Genomic DNA, 26,081 nt, shown 5'->3' with positions numbered 1-26,081 from the left:
AACTAAAAAAATGTAGTGGAGTAAAAGTAAAGAAATTGGCTCTGATATGTATTGGAGTAGAAGTAAAAAGTACAAATACCTCTACCTTTTTACTTATGTACAAGTACAAGTACTGTACTTAGGTACAGTACTTGAGAAAATGTACATAGTTACATTACACCTGACCACTGATAATAACACATCTAACACATCTATAGGGTTTTTGTCGACTAACATGTATTTTGGTGGGCCTTGATGACGTCATGATGACTGATTTCACACTTGCTGAAAATAGCCGATCTACAAGCTCCGATCTACAAGCATTTGGTTTCCATTTAGTCAGTGAAAAAAGGTAGTCGACGCACATTTTTTGTCATAGTATTAGTCGACAAAATCAACACTGCTTTGGAAGACATGCATAACACATCTCCGCAATAGAAAACGTATAGGCTATAAGCCTCGCGTGAAGACTATTGCACAATGGAAAGTCTATTTTGATTTGAGTCTATTTGATTTTGTCTCCAACTGTCCCTCCATGCAAACAACAACAACAACAAAGCACCACTTCAGCCGTTGAGCAAACAAGCTTAAATGGATGTTCAATTAACCAACTAGGGGGTCCTCAAAGATATCGCAGGGGGCGATGTGTGTGTGACAGACACTTTATTAGGGGTCAAGCCCGAAGGGGCGAAGAAGACCCCTTATTGTTTGTGTAACGCATTTTCAGATTCCGCCATTTTTTGCAGTTTTGTGCCGTCTCAAAATTCGGCAATATGGTAGAGGCTCATGGGAAACGGTGAAAGTTCACAGTCATTCATAAAAGGACGACTGAGCTTTAGGTCTCGGCTCTATCCACTCCTGACTGTGTGGGGGAATTAGCAGACAACTCTCTCTCTCTCTCCATCTCTCATGCACACTCCACATTGTAATTAGCAGGAAACAGTGCAACACTATCTCTCGCTCTGTTTTTTTTGTCTGGACCCTGCTAAATGCATGGTTGGAGTACAGCGTTGACAGACAACCCCTTCAACCAATCAGCGTAAAACCAGCTATTTAAAGCGCTCATATTGCGTATGGCTCATTCGAGAGGAGACGCTGTGAGATTAGAAAGACTGGCGGCATCCGCTAAAGAACTGACGGGAATTGACGAGGACCTTATTTTCTTTTAATAATAGAGGGGCTTTTATGGCTTGACCCCGTCTTATCGCTGCTTGCAGCTATATAATATTATTGTATTTTTACATAATCCACATGAGCCCTCGCATCCCTAGGAATAGAACATTAGCAAAGAATAGTGAGGTTTGGTGTACAGGGGGAAAAGAGCAGACAAAGCACCGAGCCAAAGGTCAAGTTGACAAAGTATTGAGTGTTTAAGTCGTTAAATGTCTGAAAACCCACATTTAACATGAATCCAATAGCTTCATCTCTCAGCTAAGGGGGCTTGGCTAAAAAGGACTATGGTCCAAAGCATACTGTGTTTCATTTTCTCAAGGAGGCCATAGGATTCCATTTATTTCAGTATAGTAAGAGAATCCATGAATAGACTAGACATTTGCTTAAGAGAGCCAGTTCAACACACAATTTCATTGCATGGTAATTCTTGCCAGAGTTATGTTATCGTTGCATTTTAATGCATTTTAAATGTGGACTGAATTTAAAGGTCTAGCTGAAAATACAAATACCTAGTACCTACTAACAAAACTCTAACTTATTATTAAACTCACAATTATATCTGTAATTGACTCAAGTATTATGGTAGAATTGGTTTGAATAACTTTGGACAAAATGTATACAAGCGCCAAGTAATTTGTATAGTATTTTTTATGTATAATTGGTTAGATATTATAACAATTAATGTGAAAATGGTCTATGTTTATGTAAGATTCATGTCCAGTTATGAATATACAATGGAAGGCAATGATGCTGGTGTAGTGCTTTGACGTGTCGTCATTCAATGTGGTGTCGGTCTATCTGACGGTCTTGTCAGTTTAAGTGGATCTGGGAGGTCAACACAACAGACATCAGTCACTTCTTGGACACTCACTTGTGTCTAGCTGTCCTCCTGTTGAAGACATAACAGTTGCTATAGGAGGGGGTTGGAGCCAACTGCAGGAGAGGAGCAGGTGGAAAGATAGGATTTCAAAGTAACAGCAGAAGAAAGTAAAGATATACTCAGAGTTGCACTTTTCCATTTAATCTTTTCTTAGCATAGCTAAGTTTATCAAAGCCTTGCTGGGTGCCATGGATGCATTGACTCAGTTCACTCACTCATTAATTGAACTTAATCCATTATTGGTGCCGATGAGACATTTTGGGCGATATCCGATATAATTAAATGCCGTTATGGCCGATAACCGATATTACCGATGTCGTTATGATCTCATTCTGAAATTAAAAATATATAATAATTTTGTCCATTCTGAAAAATGCATGTAACAGGGTACTGTATCTGCACTGCAGTCTTAGGCAAGTCAGATTTAACTTTAATACCTTATATTTAATATTGCGAGCTTGTAGATCTGTTCAAGCTGTTACTTTGGCCTTGTTTATCTGTAAAGACAATCGTACCGATTAATTAATCTGTCCGATTGAATGATCGGACTGATGCCATACATACTTATTACATACATAGGGCCGTCCCTATGTATGTAATAAGTATTGCTGTTTCTTGAAGTGGTTGAACCACTTAAAAACAGAATCGGCCGATACTGATGTGTTTGCAGATTAATCTCCCATCACTATACTGAACCATACATACTGCCAAACAAACAAAAACAAAACAAAGATGTTTTGAATTTCCCCAAACTCAATTTGAGCTGGGTGATATGGAAATGGATATAAAATTGATCCTGTGATATGAGTGACTTGATATCATACACACAGCATTCTGGTCATCGTAATATTGTGACTTCTCAAGGCTGTTCTAGTTGAGTGACATTGCACAAAGAATGTCCCTAACGCTTGGGCGTCAAATCCACATTACCTAATGGACATATCCTGTCACCTAGCCTGAATGTGTCATCCCCAATCCACACTATCAATGTTGAGGTATGAAGACACAGAGAAATTAACACAACTGACGATCGGTCACCTGTCAAATATGCTAATTTCTCAATGTGGAATCAACTAATCAAGCAGCCAAATCCCCCCCTCCCCTCCCCCCAAACCCTTTTTAACACCTCTGATATGTGTAGTGGAAAAAGTACTCAAATGTTCTGCTTAAGTAAAATTATCAATACTGCAATATCCCGTTACAAGTAGAAGTCACGTATTCAAAATGCACTCAAGTAAAAGTACAAAATGTGCAGTACTTAAGTAAATGTACTGAGTTGCCCTCCACCACTGTATGCGATCCCACTTGGTCAGTGGGCTAATAATCCAGAACAGGATGAAGTGGGGTGCTTCAATCAGTGGTGCTGCCGGCCAGGGCTAAGGTGTTTGTCTGCCTACTCAGGTGGCTCAGGAGGACATGACGCAGGGCGCTGTTGGCTGGGTCAGCTCTAGTGGTGCAACAACACTTAAACCGGTGACTCATTTTTGATCTCTAGGGCTTCTGGGGGAGCAAATTAACCCGCTGTTTGGATTCAGTTAAACATGAAATGGAGCACTAAACTGGGTCCAAATATAAAGTACGATGGAAACATAATGGAGTATCTGGCAAGTACATCTTGTGAACTGCGTGTGCATGCGTGCGTGCGTGCGTGTGCACATGTGCGCCTGTGTCAACAAAAGAACATCTTGTTCCTGCAAGTCCATCAAAAGACACAAGCATACAAACGTGTACTGTGTAGATGGAAAACACATGGGGATGAGCACATCTCAAAATGTGTGTGACACTGGTTTGTATGCTCTAAATCTTCAGTATATCATAGGTATACGAATGAGCTTTGATTTGGAAACGTATACTCTAAAATAGGTGGCACCTAGTGGTCAATCAGACCTGTATTAAAAAGAAAAGGTATTGGCTCACTTGGCAGATAAATGGATACATAAGTGGTCTATGGATCTTGTACAATGACACTCCTTCTCACACAGTTGTCACAGCTGTTTAACATAGTTTTGACAGAATAACTAAATATATTCGTACAATACTACACCCTCCATATTTACCATACCTCACCCCTGGGGTGGCACCGGCTTTGTGTCCAGGACACTTAACCACTTCAGGTCGGTCCCTTGCATGGTTTGCACATCTTTATATGTCTTGATGAATTTAATATATAAGACCACAATGGAAACAAGCCCACAGAGCTGTATGTGTTGTACTGTAACAGTTAATAAAGTATTCAACCAATCAATCAATCAATCCTCTGCCATCAGTGTGTGAATGTTTGTGTGACAAGGTGAATGAAAAACACACTGTAATGAAAAACACACTGTAAAGTGTGTAAGCAGTTTATTTTACCATTTGATTTAAAAAATAAAATACAAAGAATGTCCCTAACGCTTAGTCGTCAAATCCACATTACCTAATGAACATATCCTGTCACCTAGCCTGAATGTGTCATCCCCAATCCACACTATCAATGTTGAGGTATGAAGCCACAGAGAAATTAACACAACTGACGATCGGTCACCTTTCAAATATGTTACTTTCTCAATGTGGAATCAACTAATCAAGCAGCCAAATCCCCCCCCCCCCCCCTCCAAACCCTTTTTAACGCCTCTGATGTGATCAGTAGTGGAAAAAGTGCTCAAATGTTCTGCTTAAGTAAAATGATCAATAGTGCAATATTCCGTTACAAGTAGAAGTCACGTATTCAAAATGCACTCAAGTAAAAGTACAAAAGTATCGACATCAAAATGTACTTAAAGTACTCAAAGTAAAAGTAGGCTAATCATATTGCAGAATGTCCCATTTCAATGTTTTGAAAATAGCCGATCTACAAGCTCACATAATACAAAATCTCAACCATCTAGAATAATGTAAAAGAGGAAATCAACTGCTTTGCTCTCAAAAAGTGGGAGGAACATTGGTACAATTGCCCTGAAAGTGTCCATAGCCTTATTTATTCACAAGGACGAGGAAATAGCATTTGATTTAATAAATAGATCAACATTAACTGTCAACGAGGACCTTCCCCAGTGAACACATTGGGACAAGTTCAAGGCTAGTGGGCCTTGAACCTGTTTGTACGCAGCCATTCATGAACTCTCCCAAGAGTCTGTAGCTGTTTTCTGCTCTGTGTTTTGGTAAATTTGTGTCCGGATAAATTCTAGTTGCCTCTTCAGTGATTAATTCAACCCGACCAGCTGCTGTACCTGCGTTTGGCGGACAGGTTTTGTCCATGTTTGACATGGTGAGGTCCTTATCCAACGAGGTGGCTCATATTGGCAGCTAAGCATATGGTAGCACTTTAGCTTGAGGTGGGCAATCACCCTCTCTTGTCCATTTATCCATTTATTACTATACTCCCCTCTTTCTGCAAATAAAAGCTGGGGTAACCTAGGTAAAAGACAGCTTTGACAGTACATATTACGCTTTCAAAGTGTGCATGTATGTTGCATTATCATTGTTATGCACACTTGGTGTTTTTAGACAAAACATGCTAAGTTTAACTTTGCATGCATGATTGTCGAACGTAAACGGTATTGCATGTGAAACGCCTACTACAATCAGTAGGTTTACAATTAAGATGGCGTCTCATCTAGTGCCAAATCCAGTAGGCCTATTTGAATGCTTCAAATAACTTTATTGATATGGTCAAACATTTGGATATAGATTTCTCATTGAAAGACTAGACCACCTCCAACCACTTCAGATGTGCTAGTTATAGCGTATTAACATGCCATACAGATCAGTTAAAATAACATTATAGTTGTGATATCCTGGGATTGTATATAATGATATATCAATATTCATCCAAATTTAATTATTCAGATAACTCTGTTTTGTTTTACCTTTGACTTGTACTATTTATAACTTGTTTTTATATTATTATAATAATATATTGTAATAATGTATGGCCTACTTGTGTGCAAGGCGCAAGTTGGACAGAGTGTATTTCTAGTTATTATTATTATTATATTGTTGTTGCAAACATGCCATGACAACATTCCGCTGTTTGTACAGTGACAAACCAAAACCCTCTTGAATTCTAACACAGCCCTGTTATATGCACAATTAACCAAACAGCCACAAGACAAAAACAGGAATCAAAATCACTATCAATGTCTCACCAGGACACCTTTCCAAAGAGCATATATGAGCTTTATTTCCAAGCAGCTAGTGTGACTACTCACTTCTCCTTACTGCACATGTCTGACAAGGGATTTTAATGACTTTCCCCTTTCCTCCACTCCCTCTAGTGTAGCCTGAGAGCACTGCGAGCTCTCTTTGCATCTCTCTCGGAGAGAAAGGAGAAAAATGAGAACGAGAGAGAGAGACAGAGAGAGACAGAGAGAGAGAGAGAGAGAGAGAGAGAGAGAGAGAGAGAGAGAGAGAGAGAGAGAGAGAGCGAGCGAAAGCCCCTCCCCCTGATGACATCAGCGCTCTGTTGAAGCAGAGCTAGAAGCAGATACAACTCCACATTTGTATTGAGCTCTACCCAAGCGATCTGTCGTCCTGCTCTCTCTGTGTCCTTGGTTTGGTCGCACGGCCAAAAGAATGTCTATGTGAGTGTGTGTGTGTGCGGATACCAGTAAACATACAGTGCAGATACAGAACTATATCGTAGTTCTAAACCGTTTTGAGTGGTGGTGCTTTTTTTTGGAGGATCTGAATTGAAATTCCCCCCTTTTTACCTGGATTGGATTATTATACTTTTTTTCCCACATTGTGAAAGCATTTTTTAAGGATACCTATTACTTTATTTTTGTTGTTGTTGATTCTAGAGGTAAGTGTGTCTTCGGCTGGTCTAGTCATTCTGGAATCTGTATTCACTTTTTTTGGATCCTCTTTTGTAGGGAGAAAAAAAAAGTCACCTCATACGTGATAACGTAGTTGCTAGCTAATTAGTTGCCCTCATTTTTATTCTAGGTCCTGCCGCAAAAGATTAGCCTATCTGCCTTGTTGCGAGGCGATTGGATCACAGTCTAATCAAGTAGGCATCGCATAGAATTTGCATCAAATGGCCTACTTTTCTCTGGAAAAAAACCCCAAATGAGAATCCTATTTGTTTACATTAGGACATCTTGATGTGCAGTTCACCAGATATCAAATCGAGACAGCCTATTCCTTCCTCTCTTCAAACCCATGTCATGCACTGGGCTTCGGTGCTGCGTCCCTCTCCTGTGCATTACGGACCGTAGGCTACGTTCAGAGACAGTGCAGATTTTTTATCTGAAATTCTTCTCTGATTTACCCCCCGTCTTTTTGCCTCATGAATACTTGGAGCGCGTTTATTTAAAATAAAACAAAACTCACTAAATCGGTCAATACATATAGTGGCATAAAGCAAACAGTGACGTGGAAGTCGCACCATTCCCCATATAGCATCTCATCATCCCCATCCTTTCAAACCACAGAGGAAAAATAAATGAAGATGGTGCCGAATGCCTCAAAGACTAATGAGATTAAGGGAATGTGCGGTTGCGGCTCCCTCCCTGGCTGTCATACAGTTGGAGGAGAGAGAAGACGCCCCGGCGCACATTGAAATGCTGCTTGCTGATCCATCCGGGAAAGGAAAGCGGAGTTTGTGTCCGTGAAGGGCAGCTGGGAAACTCCGATAAATGCGTCTCTCACAGCCCAGCCGGTGGGCGTTTGTGTCTCCCTCCCTCCCTCCTCGTCAAAACAACCGCAACAACCGATCTCTCTTTTAGATAAATTCCCAATTACTGTAAATTGCCATGCAGCCTATACTCTTAAAGCGTGTATAAAACGAAGCAGGCGCCCACCACACCACAGCACCATACGTTTTCTATAAGCTCTGTGCGCAGCCAAGAAGGTATGGCTAGTATACTGCGGTGCACTCATATGGAAATACGAGTTTCATAATCATTTTATAGCCTTAAATGACAGACGGCATAGTAAGGCCTAGTTAATTGTACTCAACAGCACATGCATGGCATGTATATTAACACAGCTGCAAAATACCTACTACAATGTACAACAAGCACAGCTTTGTGATAATTAAGTGCCATAATAATAAGCAGCCTAGCTGGAAAAGCGCGGTTTGCACTATACGACACCCTAGTATTCTTTACACGACGCCGATTAATGCGACTGTTTCTACAGTGCAGATTCACACCACGCATTTCAAGTAGAGCTGGCGATGAAACATTATGACACCCAGCGTTGATACAGTCTCTATAGTCTTTACACATGAGAATAAATTGGTCGTTTTGTGTATGCAGCAGTAGCAGTACTGTCTGTGTGCTTTAACTCACCTGGGTATTATAAAACACATGGCCATGGCTGACTAAAACTGACCAGGGCCATCCAATCTTTGAACTGTACAAAAATCATAGGCCTTAAATTCTCAGCCAGACTGCGGTCATTGCAGACTGCAATGCATTTTCAGGCAGCCTAGACAAGACTCCAGTTCGAATATAATGACAGCAATTATTGTTTTAGAGGCAAAAACAAAATGAATATAGTCTGATAAACATGGTGGGCATGTGGAGTTGTGGACACATTATCAGGCTGCCTGAGGCAGCAGACACCAGTCAATTTGCTTTCAGGGGTAATTTGCATTTCGGATTAACACCTAACCAGAGATCACTAGAGACATGCAGTATTCTCTTGAGCAATACACAAAACAATGCATATAACACTGTCTTTACTAAAACAAATGATTTCACAATATGCAATTAATGCAACAGCAATTTCCAGAACCATTGTTCCAATTATCAGCTATAATTTCCAACCCTGAATTGCCACTTAATTCAGTTCATGTCCTAATATATTTAGGGCTTGAACAACAATGTCTCATCACCTATTCCAAGTTACGAACCAATACCCTTAATTGTATGTAAAGGACATTTTAACATACATAAAGCTGCTAGCTAGATGGTGTTGCAAGTTAAATAAGGCAGGCCTGCAGTGAGCTGGATGGTTTTAGGCAGTGGTTATCAACCTTTTTCCATATCAAGGCCCATTATTTATTCAGCATTTGAGCCACGGACCTCCATTTGATGACATTTAGCTTTTCAGACCCAAAACTAAAGAATATTTTGTTATCGATGACACACAATTCCATGTTGTTGGCAAACGTTGATCAAGATATCAATTCTTCCACATTCTCTAATTGCGTAGACTTCTTGTAAATTAAGTAATGCAGATGTTAGTTTAACAATAATGTAACTCTTGAGAGTGTAAATGGACCCATACAGGTCCATTTGGTATCATAAAGATCTATAAGGGACCGGGTCCATTTGGTTACCAACTCTACTTCATTCAGCTGTGGACTACTGGCTGGAACCCCCCCCCCCCCCCCCAAGGACCACTGGTTGAAAACCACTGCTCCTGGGTGATAATCATGGAGGAGAAGCACCAGTCCTCACAGTGTGTGTTGGAGTGAGCCTGTCACACACATCCACGGCTCATCTTGCAGTGCCTACCACCCCCATGTGGGGAAAAAACATGCAGCTGCTACAGAGCTCTCCTTTCAGACTGCTACAAAAGACAGAGCCCCTGTCCGCCCCACACCCCCTTCTCGACCCGAATGGGCCAGCAGTGGTATCATCTGTTCGCCACATCCAAAAAGGGAGGCCTCATACCCCAAAATCTGCGAAACTATTATAGATTTTCTCCCCCTTTTCTTTCCGAAATGAAATGCGCCCCTGTGTCTCTGTGAACTCAGATGTGACCATCAATGTTCCATTGTGTCGGGAGCGCCACAGTAGGCCCCTGCTCGGCCCCCCCGCTCTCTTAATGCAACGCGGACCCATGTGACGAGCGCTTGGACTTCGTTTACAAAACACAGGCCAGGGAACACAACAATCATATGCCGCGAGGTCCCACTGTGATAACACCCACTGTGATAACCCTGCTATCAAAGTCTGCCAGAGCCATGAAATGTGAAACTAAAAAGCAACATAAAGGGTGAATAATATACGAGTTGACACTGTTTTGCATCCACGTTTGGCGAGAGTGATCTTCTTTAGCCAAAATTGCGTTTTAACTTTCATGAACTGAATATAAACACCGGTCAGCCGTTTAATTCCCCCCCCATCTTTTGAATTTGTAATTGCACTTTTGGGCTAATCTCCTACTTATTTAATTTAGAAATCTTTTCAGGCTTGATGTGCCCAGAAACGTGGGCTAGCCGTCAACTGAAAGACAGTCAGAAATTTCCAAACTATAATGCGATCTGGAAAACATAATCAAGAGCAGATACATCACAATGATTTCCCAATGGAGAGCTGCACTGTTGTTCAAAATTAATTTCCACACTCATGAATAATTTAACATTGAGCCATTACTATTTCTACTGCACTTTCCACCCTAAATTGCAACCCATGTAATATTATTCGTTACATTAAAAAAAACTGAGATTCATTATAATCTGGAATACTTTTGACAGGCATGAAATTGTTTTTCCGCCATTTTCTTCACAAAGCCTTTTACTTTCTCCTTCAGCCCATGGCTGTGGGGCACATAGTCCTACTAGGCCCTGTTATTGCACACTAATGTGCACTTACCCTTGTAAAGTGTAATATGGCTATCAGTGTCCAGCATTATGTGAGCCTCCCACACTCTCAAGTCTCAACTGAAAGGTAACTGGCTGTACACACATTCACTATTTTAGCAGGCTGCTCAATTTAACTTGGCCAGTTGAGACTAAATGAAGCAGAAGCCTCTTCGCCCTGCAGAAGAGACCTCTTGGAGGCCGGGGCAGCTTATTAGACCGATGGAGAAAGACATCCATCACTAAAAAACACTTTACCCAACAGCCCTCTCTCTCGAAAGAGAAAGAATGTATGTGTGTGTGTGTGTGTGTGTGTGTGTGTGTGTGTGTGTGCGCGTGCACTATGCAATATATCTTGAATGTGGCGAGAAAGTCTCAACAAAAACAGGCAGTCCCAAATATAAGAACTTTTAAGATGATTTATGTAGGCTTTAAGACACACATGCTTTCCTTGTAAGGAACAATAGAATGGGGGGCCTGCTGGTGAAATCCGATGAGTATGAAAATCTTTTTTTTTAAAAAGCCAGCGGACCAAAGGCCCTCATGCTCACTGCACTCACTGTGAAGGAGGCCCGATCTGTCCTGTTTTAGAACCCCCCCCAAATAAGAACTCACCCACAACCAGTAAATGCAACATAGTAGCAGAGCCCAACATCCCGTCTGACCACATCTCAAAATGGTGTGCCTCAGCGTGTTCATTAATAAGATTTATGATTTTCAGTGATGCGTTTACTCTTTGTCGGTCGTCTACAGGCAGGAGAGAGGAACCATGTCGACTCGGTTGTTTGTCTTCCTGTCTTCTAAGCAGTGGTCCATTGAGTCACATTTTGTCAATAGTGACTGGCTGTTTTAGGTGACAGAGGTGTAGTCTACTCTGTATAGGTAGGCACGAAAACATGCTTAATGTTCTGGAATGTTGATATATAGACCTATTTATGGTGAGAACGGTCCTGTCTCGGAACCCTGGAAGACCATTATTCATAGTGCAGGCCCGGCCTGGCTGGGTCCTCTTTGATAAACAGAGAGGTCGACACTTATTCTTTTTAATGAAATCTTGACATTTTGAAATATTTGGAGGGAGACTACAGAGTAGACCCAGTGCCAATAGCAGTCCATTTTACAAAATGAGTTGAAAAGGGCTTTTAGAAAGTGAAATAGCTTGACTAAGCACTGCACTGAAAGTTAATTTGTATAGGCATGAGGTGGTGATGCCCCCTACTCCCTAAACTCTAGTACGGCTTTTCACATTTGTTGTTCTGCCATGTCAGTCTTCGATTCCAGAAGTCGGTATAGGGCATATGTGTCGTTTGTCCCCAGACACTAATCTATTACTAATGTAATACTGGACAGAGGGCCCGTGTTTGGATGGCAGTAATGCATTATTATTAGAGAGCATCTCAGGAGTCTTAATCGAGTTACAAGCCTCTCAGTTCTCTAATCTCCAGCTTGTCATGGAGAACAACTGTTAAATGCCCCCACCCTCCACCCCATGCACCTTTGCATGATGTTTTACAGCGCACTGTCACAGTCAGGAGGCCACACAGAGTTACATGTGAGGGCATAAAGCCATTGTGTTGTCAGAGGAAACATAACATTTTCTTTGGCAAAGGAAATTCTATTTTTACAAACAGCAGGCAGCGCTACAAGAGCAGCCTTCACTGGCATACAATTAGATAGAGGGGTGAGGTGGGGGTGGGGTCTTAGGTAAAGGCTGGGGACTGACAAGGTTTTTGCACTGATGGGGCGTCGTCTGTCCCCCGCCATATGAAATTCAAATGGGGTTTCGTCTGTCATGAATATCCTTTAGCAGTGTGTGGGTGTTTCATTAAGGAGAGAGGGTGAGGGAGACAAATGTGGGCTTCAATGGAAATGTCTCTACCTCTTCTATAGACTTCACAATAGTCTTGTTTTAAAACCAAAGCAGATTGCATTCTTTTTATTTTCCTTTTTTTAATCATAGAACCTGCTCTGAAGAAATGGCTAAACAGTGAGCTGAACAGAGGGTTGCTGGGTTCCACCCACCGCCATTGTATCATGGTCTACTCTAGATCACTGTAGCCTTTCGTATGCACAGACATTCTTTGTAGTGTCACCATAGAAAAAAAGGGTGGTCTACTGGTGGGGGGGGTTGTCAAAGGTCAAACGACACAATCGTAGCTGAACGGGTCACTGAAGGTAGAGGGGTTTTCTTCTCGACTGAAAACGATAAGCTAGTTTAGAAAACAAAGCAATTATTTTGGCAAATAAGATCAATACAATGTTAGGAGTTAGAGAAGCTCTATTTTCCTACGGTTTCATGCTATTGAAACCATAAAAGGGTTTACTTGTGCAGAAATCTTAATTTGTGTTGTCTATACTCGATACAAATGTATGGCATTTAGCAGATGCTCTTAATCAAGAGTCAATCAAATATGATATATGATCTGTTAATGCACTGAACTGACCAACGTAGCCTGCTCTCCACTATCCTCACTCTAAACTGCACACCAGCATTAAATATGTCTACCTCTCCATTGTTTTCCAGAGTGCCATCTCAGCTGTGAGGACAGGAGTAAGGGGAGACAGCAGCATGAGCCAGGCCATAGATGAGTGAAGGAGGCTGGGCCGCAAAGGATACGCTGCCCTGCCCTTTTTGGTTCTTTGGAGGGAAAGGACATTGGTTACTTGCTTCAGGAAGAGCAACCAGAGCTGTGGATTAATGTGTACACTGAGTCAACAAGAGAGGAGAGGATTCTGCGCTACCTGCAGACCTGGAGTAGACCAGTGATTGAACAAGCCTGGATTGAGCCTGTGGAACAGTGGCTCAGTCCAGCTTTAACGCTACTCATGAGCGCTGGGCCTGAACACAGAAAGGAGCCTTTGCCGGAACTAAGCACTTCTTGCACGGGAGCCTCTATGACACACAAAAACATCTAATTTGGGGTTACGGACGAAGACGGAAAGACCTGCTCACTTTTTTTTTTAAATATTCCCTGAGATTGCACGCTTTGTCGACGAGAGGAGATGCTTTATCTGCAGGCTTATCTGCCATGGTAAAGGCTTTGAAGGCATGAGCGCCTGACAACACAGGGGAGGTCACCGTCCAAATAAGGATCGGCTCAGCAAACAAGTGGGTCAGGATATCACCAGAAGCCCCCCCCCCCCCCACCGACAAACTTTTCTCCTCTGAGAGGATAAGATCAAATTCAAGAGTAAATCTTGATTGGATTTCTGGTGGCTGCTGAGGATTTAACACATCTTATAAATCAGGTATGACACATATGGATGGCAATGTCTCTTTCTGCCTCACTGACCACACCGCAATTTCTAATGAGACGTGCAAGTAAGAGAGGTCATGACAGGAATGCATAATTAAAGCAATAAATCAGTATTAGCCTAATTAAAAGGGAACTACACTTCAGTGGTCAGGAAAAAAGGGGGAAAAAAGACAGACATCTAGTTTGCACCCAGCTGCGTTGGCAAATACTCGATGTTATTAATTAAATTTGTAATCTCAAGGCACATATTTGTTAATGTAAGATTTGGATTATTTTATTTAAAAAAGCTTAGGGATATACTGTCCATATATAGGGATATACTGTTCCCCCCCTCCCCATCGCTCATCCAAATCTACAGTGAATATCAATCGGGTAGAGCTGTGCCGAGATAAATGGCAATTATTATTATTAGTAATGTTTTAACCGGTACAAATAACTGTGATCCTATTATTAGGTACAAATGTGCAGAATCCCTCAGAGGCATGGTCCAAGATGTTAATTTGTTAAAGAATGTAATCTCTTCCGTAAAGAGAGACTTTTCTTCCCTGCCGAGTAAAAGGCCAGATAAACTTGAGAATATGAATAGGGAAATAGATAGGCGATCATCTAAAAGGCACTCAAGAGCGTGCCGGTTCCACAACTGTTCATCAACAAGGCCTGACTTTGTTCACTCTGATATTCCGTCACAATGAAAGGAAGAGTTGAGATACAGAAATGTGTAAAACAACTAGGGAATGCGATTAGATTTCAAAATCCAAGGCCCAAAAGCCCCAAGCACAAGGATCCATTCCACACAGCTCAGAAGTTTAAGGGATTCTTATCAACACGGCGGAAATGAAAAAAGTTGTTCAACTTGGAAACACAAGTTACCATCCAAATTGCTATCTTAAGATAAAACTGATGCCAAGACGGTTTGATAATTTCAGCTTACAATTTCTTTTGAATCAATGCCAATCCTAATAATCAATTCATATCTAATTGTATTGGAGGAACACAAGTTGATTCTTTCAGCGGTTATTTAATCTAGAAAGTGCTGCGGGCAGCGTTTTCAAACAAACACCAATTATGAGAACAGGAATTTGGCTCTCCTTTAAAGGCCTTGTGCATTAAATGTACCCTTGTGTCTCCTCCCCAGGGGCCCCTGAGTGATTAGCCTGCCAGACAACACGGATTCAAGATGGTGCGTCAGAGCAAGGCCTTTATCCTCTTCCTCATCAGGGTCGGGCTGCTGCTGGGCCTAGCGAACCCCCTGGTGACCTCAGCCTCGTGTCCCTCGGCATGCCGCTGCGATAGGACCTTCATCTACTGCAACGACCGTGGCCTGACCTCCATCCCTACCGGTATGCCCCTGAACGCTACCGTGCTCTTCCTGCAAAACAACCGCATCAGGAGCTCGGGCATCCCGACAGAGCTGCGCAGGCTCTCCAACGTGGAGAAAATCTACCTGTACGGCAACAACCTGGACGAGTTCCCCACCAACCTTCCCCTGGGGGTCAAAGAGCTCCACCTGCAGGAGAACAACATTCGGATGATCACCCATGCTTCTTTAGGACAGATTCCTTACATTGAGGAACTGCACCTGGACGACAACTCCGTGTCGGCGGTCAGCATAGAGGAGGGGGCTTTCAGGGATTGCAACCACCTCCGGCTACTTTTCCTCTCCAGAAACCACCTGAGTACTATCCCGTCAGGCCTGCCTATGACCATTGAGGAGCTGCGCTTCGACGACAACCGCATCTCCTCCATTTCGGAGCAGTCACTGCAGGATCTCATCAACCTCAAGCGACTGGTCCTGGACGGCAACCTGCTCAACAACCGGGGGATCGGGGAGATGGCGTTCATCAACCTCATCAACCTGACCGAGCTCTCGCTGGTGAGAAACTCCCTGACATCGCCACCGGCCAACCTGCCGGGCACCAGCCTGGAGAAGCTGCAGCTGCAGGATAATCACATTAATCGTGTTCCGCCTGGGGCTTTTGCCTTCCTCAGGCAGCTCTATCGCCTGGACCTGTCGGGGAACAACCTGAGCAGCCTCCCGCAGGGCGTGTTCGAAGATCTGGACAATCTCACACAGCTCCTGTTACGCAACAACCCCTGGCAGTGCACTTGCCGGATGAAGTGGGTGCGCGACTGGCTGCGGTCGCTGCCCGGCAAGGTGAACGTACGGGGCTTCATGTGCCAGGGCCCCGACAAGGTCAAAGGAATGGCCATTAAAGACCTCTCCACGGACATGTTTGACTGCACAGAGTCAGACTTGGGCACCACGTACGAGACGAGCACGGTCTCCAACACTTTACCCCCCTCTCAGCCCCAGTGGCCCTCGTTTGTAACTAAAAGACCCGTAGTGAAGGGGCCCGACATAGGTAGAAATTACCACAGCACGACCACGGTGTCGGGCCGAAAGATCATCACCATCAGCGTGAAGTCCAGCGGCACGGACACGGTCCACATATCCTGGAGGGTGTCGCAGCCCATGACCGCCCTGCGCCTCAGCTGGCTGAAGCTGGGCCACAGCCCGGCGTTCGGATCCATCACCGAGACCATCGTGCAGGGAGAGAGGACGGAGTACCTGCTCACCGCGCTGGAACCCGAGTCTTCCTATCGGATATGCATGGTTCCCATGGAGACCAGCAACATTTACCTGTCCGACGAGTCGCCCGTGTGCATACAGACCGAGACGAGCTCGCTCAAGTCGTACAACCCCACGACGACGCTGAACCGGGAGCAGGAGAAGGAGCCGTACAAAAACCCCAGTCTGCCTTTGGCCGCCATCATCGGAGGGGCCGTGGCACTTTTGGCAATAATCATGCTGGCACTGATCTGCTGGTACGTCCACAGGAACGGCTCGCTCTTTTCCAGGAACTGCACGTACAACAAGGGCCGTCGGAGGAAGGACGACTACGCAGAGGCGGGCACCAAGAAGGACACGTCCATCCTCGAGATACGAGAGACCTCTTTTCAAATGATACCCATAAACCACCTCCCCGTGTCCAAAGAGGAGTTTATGATACACACAATTTTCCCACCTAATGGCCTGGGCTTGTACAAGAGCCCGCACAGTGAGAACAGTATTAACAACAGGAGCTACAGAGACAGTGGAATACCAGATTCAGACCATTCCCATTCATGATACGGCGTGTCGGACATTCATGTGATTGAGTGCGTGACGTGAAACACAAAGTGGCAAGACTTTTACAAAACACTGGATCTATAAAAGACTAAGGAAGCAATGTTCTGTACATTTGCCATATAATTTATATTTAAGGACATTTTATGAAGAGGAAGATCGCTTCCGATTGCAGGCCATCGCTGAGCCATCAGTGGGTGTTGTAACTAACTGCAATTCTATATTTTAGGGATTTGTAGTAATTTGTACTGTATTTCCTTTGCTTAAGGTTACCGACCAACTAAAAGAAACTCTGTGTTCTACTGAGATATGATGACTTGTCAACTGTGAAAGTGGGTTTTCATTGCTGTGTTGAACAATCAGAATTTAGAGAACCTTGTAGTATAAGCACACAGGTCATTCTTTAACTTTGTGGCTGTCTGGAAAAAACTAAAAAAAGGCAAAAAAAGGAAAAAAACACACATGACGTAAACGAATGAAGGCACAGCTCAACCGAAAGCGGCAAAGCAGGCGAGTTTGCCCCCTTTAAGGACGAGTAGACAAACAGCTGCATCCATGTCATATAGAGACCGAGACGCCTGCTCATGGTATTTACTTGGCATGGACTAGAAACGAGTAGAGGTGAAGTGCCACGCTTTAGTTCTCTGCTTTGTTCCGTGTGTGAATTCTTTGTTTTGTGTTTTGCGAGAAGCAAGGCACAGCAGCACAGCAACCCAAGTAGGGCTCCTGTGTTCTCTGATAGGCTTGTATGCCACAGCACAGGGCACAAAAAAAAGCACACCGACCTTTAGGAGCTCTCTGCTCCCAACAGATGTGAGGGTGGAGGAGAGGCAGGCTGACACAGAGGATGTGAGGGTGGAGGAGAGGCAGGCTGACACAGATGATGTGAGGGTGGAGGAGAGGCAGGCTGACACAGAGGATCCCCCCAATTATCTATTTGTACAAGCCAACAAAGGCCAAAGTACAATGGTGACATTCTTCAGTACCGTGTACCATACGTTATTCTAGACACCAGGCCAAAAAAAAGACGTGTTGGCTTCCATTAGTATTCCACAGTGTCAGCAAGTCCTTGTTATGAGTATTATTTTCTATTATTTTCCAATTGAACACAATTTTATGTTGCCACAACTTAAAGTTAATTGTTCTTTACAATTGAAAACCAAAGTGCATTGTATGCCCTTTGGCCAGTCTTGTATGTGCCTTGATCCAATGCTTATTGTATTTAGCTTTTTAAGAAACCAGTGACTTTTTTTCATACACACTTGAATATGAAAAATATTGGTCATATTGCAGAATAAAAGTGGATAAAATAACGGGTTCCTCTCTCTTATCTCACATATCACAAGACTTTCAATTTCAGTACTAGCAATGTGCAACTTCTAAAATCTTTTATGTAATTGCTCCGTTATCTTTATCTATTCAGGAGACTCCTGCTTTGTGCAAATGTGAACAGGTTCGGGTGAAAAAAAAATAAGACCCATTTACTCTTTTATATAAAAACTATACTCCATCTCTCTCTTGCACGCACGTGCGCACACACACACACACACACACACACACACACACACACACACACACACACACACACACACACACACACACACACACACACAACACACACACACACACCAACATTTGGAGATAACATGCACATCCTAGCACATTTCCCATTCTTTTCAAGGATGTGAGCTCTGAACTAGCTAGCTCACAGGCATAAACAAACGCCCTTGCGAGATACAGTGAACTCCTTAACAGTAACTCTCATATTGTTCTGGAAAACCCAGTGTTCCACTCCACGGGCAGTCCGCGGAGCAACATCTGCTTCGGGCTGCTGTTGTTCTTTCGTGCGGTGAAGCCATGTGTGACTTATCGGATTGGCCAGAGACAAAAAATATATATCACAGAGTGGAATGAGGTCTGTAGAGAGATTGGACTCTGGGGTTTGATGAGCCTCGCAGGCAACCGAGGCTACAGAAAACTAATGACGAGCCACCATATGGAGGGTGGTACACGGAGACCCTGCTGGGCCCTGCTGGGGATGCCAGTCACTGCAGAGGACAAAATAGATATACTTGGCTCCAGGCAGGCACCACGCTTAATAATGTGGTTGCAGCTCATTCAAGCAGGAACCCGCAGATATAGTTGTGCACGCAAATACACTCAAATGGTATAGCCAACTCAACCTTTTCATTAATAGACATGGATGGGATATCACGCAGGGTAACTTGCTGTTGATACATTCAAGGTCACACTACCCAAGAAGACAGTTTACATCCATCATACTTGCACAAATGCACATAAGGACCCGACACAAAATCATATCGCACGCACACACGCACACACACACACACACACACACACACGCAGGCCTTTAACACAGTGAAAGCTTTAATTACAGTATAGGGGAGCCGCTAAACGCTGCAGGAGTGATCCAAACCTTAAATATAGACTAACGCTGCCCTATGCCCTATGCCAGATCAGCTTGGAATTAAAGTAAACCTGTTTCTTCCGCTTTTAGAATGGTCTCTCGCCTCAGTGACGTTTCAAACACGTGTGATTTCTTTATCATGTTCTATATTTTGCCTGGGCTTTGGTCAGAACTTTGTATGAGTTTCATCCATTCTGAAGGGAAACTCCTTTCGGTGTTAAGCATTGTGTTATACTTTAGCTATTGAAAAATAGCAGATCTACAAAGCACCGAGTGCCACGCTATGAGTGCTATGAGATGGGGGTCCACGGCTAAATACATACATTTCTTTTAATTTCGACATCAGACCTAAATTGGTTAAATACAGAGAAAAAGAAAGCCATGAAAATCCTAAATGAGAAAGCCTTGGCATCGGGTTGTGTTCATATTCACTTAAGTCTTTGCAGCTCCAAGGCTCTACAGTGAATACTTAATAGCTGACACAATTTTCACATGGCGGTCTTTTATGGACGCAAAACAAAATGACATGAGTGAAATAAATGCAGCAAAATCCAGCAAATGTTCCATCATTATAATAAATTAAATCGCTCATAAAAAAGGTTCAAGATTACTCATCCCTAATAAGCCTGAATGAAAATCTGTTTGCATTTATCTCGGCTCCATTCTTTTCACCGCGCCTCCTTTCGACAGGCTGATGAATATGCTACCTTTTTTAACCGTTCAAAGATTGTAAAGTGTCTTTAGCGCCCAGTGTTGAAAGCAAATCTTGATTTTAGTTTTAGTCAGTCTCTTGAATAGTTTTAATTTAGATTTAATCGCATTTGGAATGTCTTAGTGTTAGTCTAGTTTTAGTCGAGCTTGTAGATCGGCTATTTTCAGCATGCAACCAAGTGTAAAATGACTTATACAGCATCTCTTGTCTACTATTGACTTCCTAACATTTTAGTCTAGTTTTTATTTGTTGACAAAATTGTTTTAAATTTAATCTTAGTTTTAGTCATCAACTCATAGCTTTCATTTAGTTTCCATTTAGTTTTCGTCAGTGGAAAAGGTAGTCAACGTCATAGTATTAGTGGACCAAATCAACAGCGTCGCAGCAGCGTCCACATGACCTACTGATTAGCGAGAAGCCTTTCCAATCACTTTGGTCTAAAAGACCCCACAAAACTATTCCAATGGATGACATCACAGCCATTTCATTAGCAAACACGGCAACCTTTTAAAAGCTACCTTCTGCTTACCATTATACGTGTTATTGATGATCTCTCTGTTTTAAATCAATTACGTCCACGGTCTCAAAATGACTGAGGTATTTTGGCCATTTGAAAGCTCTGAGAATAAGCAGACCCCACTGAGATAATTCACCTGCGTGATGAATTGCAACTTAGCCTAATGTGCTGAATTGAACGTGCTATTGTTATAGTGAACTGAATCGCATTCCTCTTTAGACAAATGAGAAACTTAACTAAGCGTCATACATTAAGCAGAGCGGCCTTTTGTCACAATCTGGGTAACTAAAGCACGAGACAAAAATTGATGAACCAGACTCCTGGTGACCCCGTATGACCTTAGCGATCTCTGACGACCCCAAACTCATCTCTCCCCTTTTAGACAATGCCTTAATCACTCACATGTTCCATCAGCGAGGTCACTAAAGTCATCACAACGCAGGATGACGCATGCATTTTTCTCCGGTGTGTCAATCGCACCCTAATCATGTTTTTTTATATATATATATTGCCAAGTGAGTAACACTAATGAGGGCAGCTGCTGTGTCTGCCCCCGTCTGCTGTTACTCCAATTGTAATGTGTTGGTCACATTTGCATTCCTATAGATACCAGTATCAAAGCTCTCCCAGCATGACATCACCATGGCCAGTAGCTGACCAGACCAGGGTCTCTTCTCCATCGGCACCATTAGTGTTGATCGAAAAAAGGCAAAACCCATGTGGCCCTATGACTGATTAGGGGTCAATAAGGTCAGGTCAGTAGCAGTTCAAGGATCCTTCCGAGGTAAAAAATGAGCGGTTTTCCTATAGAGGTCAATGTGGGCCCTGGTCAACAGGGCCTTTGATGGCTAAACCTGTCCGCAGTGCAAAGAAAGGGACTTATACATACCGGGGGTGGCTTTCTTTTGCGTGCAATTAATCTGCCCAAATATAGTTTCTTCAAACTGTTGTTTGCGCTATAGCCGATTCGTCACAACTAAAGGCATCGACCTCTAAGAATGAGGTATCAACGACATGAATAGTTTTGATTTATTTTGGATTGCTTCTTCACGTCCCAGGTGTGTATCGTGCTCAGGGTCAACGTCCCAACAATAGTCCGATTTTATACGTTCAACAATGTTTGAAAGTAGCACAAATAGCAGATCTACAAGTTCACAGTGCGTCACTTTGTTCCTTCTTTGGGACGTTTTTTATTTTTGTAATGTTCAACTATAATGACATGCCCGAAATAGGGACACCAGGTTGAAAGTGGCTAAGGGGCATTTCCATGGTACATTCCTATCAGGGACATTATAAAATGGTGAAAAACACAAGGAATGAAAGGTTATAATGTGCAGCTAATGGCTTAAATGTCTTCTGGACCATAAAAAGGCTTACAGCATTAGGCACAGCCTGTGAGCTGATACTGAGAGGGTGCGTTTGACTTTTTTGTTCTTTAAAAACCAGTGAAATGGTTTATCAATTCATTATTCATGCCAGGCTAGCGTGGGCTTTGGAAAAAAAGATAAGGAAACGTGTATGGCTGTATTACGGAATTAGAATTACTAATGTTCAGTCAAAGTTAAAAACACCACAGAGAACTTAACTAATCAGACGGTACTCCGATCAACTGGGAAAAGCTGTAGCTATTTCTTACAGGGAATTAGAATAAAAAGGTACTTTGTTACTACAAGGTATTAAAAAAAAAACAGCATCTGCAAATACTCTGTGCTCATATACTGTAAATTTAGATACATTGTGCTAAAAAACACATCTAATTCAGATATGTGCAGATTCTATTTAGGACTTGCTTGTTTTTCCTACCGACTATAAACATCTTGCACATCAAACAGGCCTCTTATTTAACAGCTTCTTAAATGCTGAGTCGTGCTGAGGTCCCAAGCCAAACCCACGCTCTGGGCCTCCCATAATGCCTGCAATCTTGCCAAAGTTTAAATGTTTGCATACATGTGTGTGTTTGTAAATAATATGGCAGCGAGAGAGAGAGAGAGAGAGAGAGAGAGAGACTAAAAGAAAGACATGCTGTGTACTGGGCTAATGCAATATAATACTCTGGATATGATGCGATTCACTCAACCACACCTCCCAACCCCTCAGTCTAAATTAGTTTGTGGTTTTGATGTTTAAAATAATCAAAACGTGCTTGTGGGTGTAGACGTCTGATCTGATGTACTGTGTGTGTGTGTGTGTGTGTGTGTGTGTGTGTGCGTGCGTGCACCTACTAGCACCATCTGTGTACATACTTCATAAACAACGAAAAGGCATAAATGGTGACAATGACAGTCGGTGGTTCAAGCAGAAAGAGCGGTGCGTTAATTCCCATACATTCTTAAAGCAGGGAAGCCACAGAGTCACTAATCAGCTTTTATTTGACAATCAAAGCCTCATGGCGTTCCCACATTCAAACGCCTGCGTGTGTGGGAACGGCCATTTGCGTGCAAACGCGCGTAAGACGAAGAGACACAGACCAATACAGCCGCAGAGAGAGAGATTGAGATCGAGCACATGGTTGCCATTCCGACGGCAGCAGTCGCCACGCCCATTGGCGCGCACGCGAGCAGAATATAACCTGCTTCCTTTCTCTGAATTCGTCCCTCAGCTTGTCCTGTAACTCTGTGTGTGTCCCTCACTCCTCCGGCTGCGAGTCACATTCACAGCCTGTTGGTGCTGTAAACCAGGGGAGGTGAATGTGCCGCGTCCGGTGGGAGAGATGCGTCAAGAGTGACTGATGTGTGCCCGCGCGGGGGTGTTGTCCTTTCCCCTCCGTCTCCGACCAGCACCCCCCCCCCCCCCCCCTCCAGGCCAGGACCCTCCCTACATCTCTTCACATTACTCAGTGACCTGAAACCAGAAGGGCCCCCGAAAACTCAACCAGCTCCTCCGTCATCTTAATGAATCCAATTTTTTGCCTCAAAGCACACAGCGTTCACGTGCGTCCGTCCGCGCTCCAAATTACCTGACATTAATACAAATTAACAAGAGCCACCGCCGGCAAGACGGTGCCCAACCCGGCAATGGTTCCGTGATGACACTGCGCCTGTATCGCTGACGGACACTTGCGCGCCTGGCGCCCGCCCGCCCAAAGCAGAGTCAATAACCTCGTTTAATACGGGCTACAACAACAGGACAAGCTGAGGGCCCGCTTGTGCCATTACACCATACATTATACACAATATGTTATTGAAAATCCCTATATAATTGACTCTCTTCAATGGCACCCATTAATTCCTGTCTCCCATTAAGTGGTTTAAATGATCTCGTAAGAGGCCATACATCTCCTGATGCCCTTTATGAGATCAACACCACGTCCCCCCCCACCACAGAACTTAATCGACCCTAAGCCCCATTTGTCCAAGAAGTCTGATGCGGGGAATAATTATTTATTTCCTAAAGGTCCTGAACGTACCAGCGCGTCCATTACCCCCAGCAGATCTGCAGGGTCTCTTGAGTGGGAGGTATATAAGGAGTGCCTCTTCGATCCATTCTCCACTTTCATTTGTGTTAAGCCAGCTTTAAATGTCAGTACAGTATTTGCATGCCAATGTGGCTCCTCAGGCCTGCAGCTCATTATTTTCAGATGTTGACAGCCTAATCGCATGCAAGTGCAGCCTGTGCAAGGCCCACTTTGCTAACCTAATGCTCGGCACGGCCGCACCATACTGAGCAGCCATCCCAAGGTCAGCTCTCTGCCGCGTCCGTCTGCAGCCATCCCATTCCACAGTCATTCAGTCCACAGTCAAACCCTCCGTGTACAGTAAGTACAAATGGAACTCGTCTAGCTTGGAATGAATAGCTTGGATTGTTACACTGCCTGAGGTCACAGGAGAAAATAACACTTGTGTTACAAGAAAACACTGGTTTACGAACGTAATGCGTGGTTCTGTCGATAGACGTGAAATATGCACGAGCGCACGTCTTTCCACAATGTTTCACACCGACTCTCTGGCGGACTGGAACTACGAAACAGAACAGAGGAAATGTACAACATTTATAACATACATTTTGACACCCCTCTGGTGTCAAGTATAAAGACTGAACGGGAGAGTAAAACTTTGGCTTTTACAGCTCAAAGACATTACCCCTTTGACAGTATAATCTTCAGGCAAGACATGGTTCTCTCCAGGGAGGACCACCATGGTTCCTCATGCAACCAGACAGAAGCTCCTCCACAGTCCACACCTCAGTGTCAATTAGCTAATATAATCCTGGGCTCCTACACTCTGCCAACCTGGGGAGAGCAACGAACGGACTGACTCATGCTTCTCACAATGCATGAGGAGTCCAAACCGCTTCTTTTCACCTGACAGGGGGAGTATCCCCGGTTGGACGTAGAGAGTGGAAGGAACGCTCCTTCCACGCTCTACGTCCTTTTCCCACCATCAGGCTCCCCGGTTGGCTAGGGGGAGGTAGTTTAGAGATGGCGCAAAAGAGACATTTTATGTTTCCCCGGGACCCAAACTAGTGAAAATAGTAGATCTACAAACTCACAGCGCGCCGCTTCGTGCCACACTGTGAGCTTGTAAATCAGCTATTTTCACTACTACTTAAACATTTGTTTTCTAATTTTTCTTTGATTCCTATTTTATAAAAATAAAAAATATTGAATTTGTTTTTAATTCATGAAAGGTTTAGCTTTTTTTGGGGAATGTTTTTTTTGTGGAAATAATTAAAAACTAAATGTAGGAAACAAAAAATAGAGGGACCCATTGTTATGGGTCCCGGCCCACTGTTTGGGAACCGGTGGTCCAGCCCAAGGGTATCATGGTTCTGGGACATCTCGGGGAGGCACAATTCCGCCATATCAGCACCTTTAAAGGGTTGTAAAATACAAGCTGTCGTCATTTATTGGGCCGCCCGAGGGAGAGTCCAGACACCTCAAGGCCTTTAATTACTGCCCTGCCCATAAGACACCAGGCGTGTCACACGGAAGATCGCCGTAACTCAGCGAAAGTGACAGTCGACAGCATCGCCTGAAAGACAAGATCATCTAGGCCTAAACGAACACGCATTTTTCCACGCACAACGTTTCATTTGGAGTCTGTGCATGCGTTTAATTCGCAGGGTCGCAATTGGAGTTGCCACCAGACAAGTTTGGCAGTGATGGCATCGCACGTTTTGAGACCACACATATGCCACTGTATGACCATATAGTTTCCCACTTTGAGAAGAGTGGGAAAGTGACAGCGGTGTCTGCCTGGTGACTGCACAAGTTATGCACACAGCGCCGAGAAGACTGGAGATACACCACAACTCACACCCAACTCGCCCGCCCACCCCCCACGCACACACACACACACACACACACACACACACACACACACACACACACACACACACACACACACACACACACACACACACACACACGCAGCTGCACAGAGACACAGAGAAAGTGAAGAGGAAAGAGAAGTTTGAGCGAGAAGCCACCAGTAGTAGAAGGCAGGCGCAGGGTTGGTGGGATGTGGGATTAATTAAATGCTGCTGTCATTG

At 43.6% G+C, this 26,081-nt stretch overlaps 2 protein-coding genes across 5 annotated transcripts in view; one reads left to right on the top strand and one right to left on the bottom strand.

The window, feature by feature from the left end:
* The window catches only part of macrod2 (mono-ADP ribosylhydrolase 2), a 646,577-nt gene that overhangs the window by 520,483 nt on the left and 100,013 nt on the right, over nucleotides 1-26,081 (bottom strand). The gene's annotated exons all lie outside the window — the stretch shown is intronic.
* Nucleotides 6,538-18,229, top strand: flrt3 (fibronectin leucine rich transmembrane 3). Of its 2 annotated transcripts, XR_013965237.1 has the most exons (4): nucleotides 6,538-6,815; nucleotides 13,075-13,799; nucleotides 14,943-17,804; nucleotides 17,837-18,229. XR_013965237.1 is itself a non-coding variant. In XM_080781638.1 (3 exons), exon 3 carries the CDS (start codon nucleotides 14,985-14,987, stop codon nucleotides 16,935-16,937), a length of 1,953 nt encoding a protein of 650 aa, XP_080637764.1. In that variant the 5' UTR covers nucleotides 6,538-6,815; nucleotides 13,075-13,799; nucleotides 14,943-14,984; the 3' UTR covers nucleotides 16,938-18,229. The 2 variants fall into 2 exon arrangements, 1 of the variants encoding a protein (XP_080637764.1); XM_080781638.1 differs by having other exon boundaries at nucleotides 14,943-18,229.

The sequence above is a fragment of the Protomyctophum bolini genome (genome assembly GCF_963924005.1).
Source record: "Protomyctophum bolini genome assembly, chromosome: 14".
Taxonomy (NCBI): domain Eukaryota; kingdom Metazoa; phylum Chordata; class Actinopteri; order Myctophiformes; family Myctophidae; genus Protomyctophum; species Protomyctophum bolini.
This window is presented reverse-complemented; position numbering and strand designations above follow the sequence as displayed.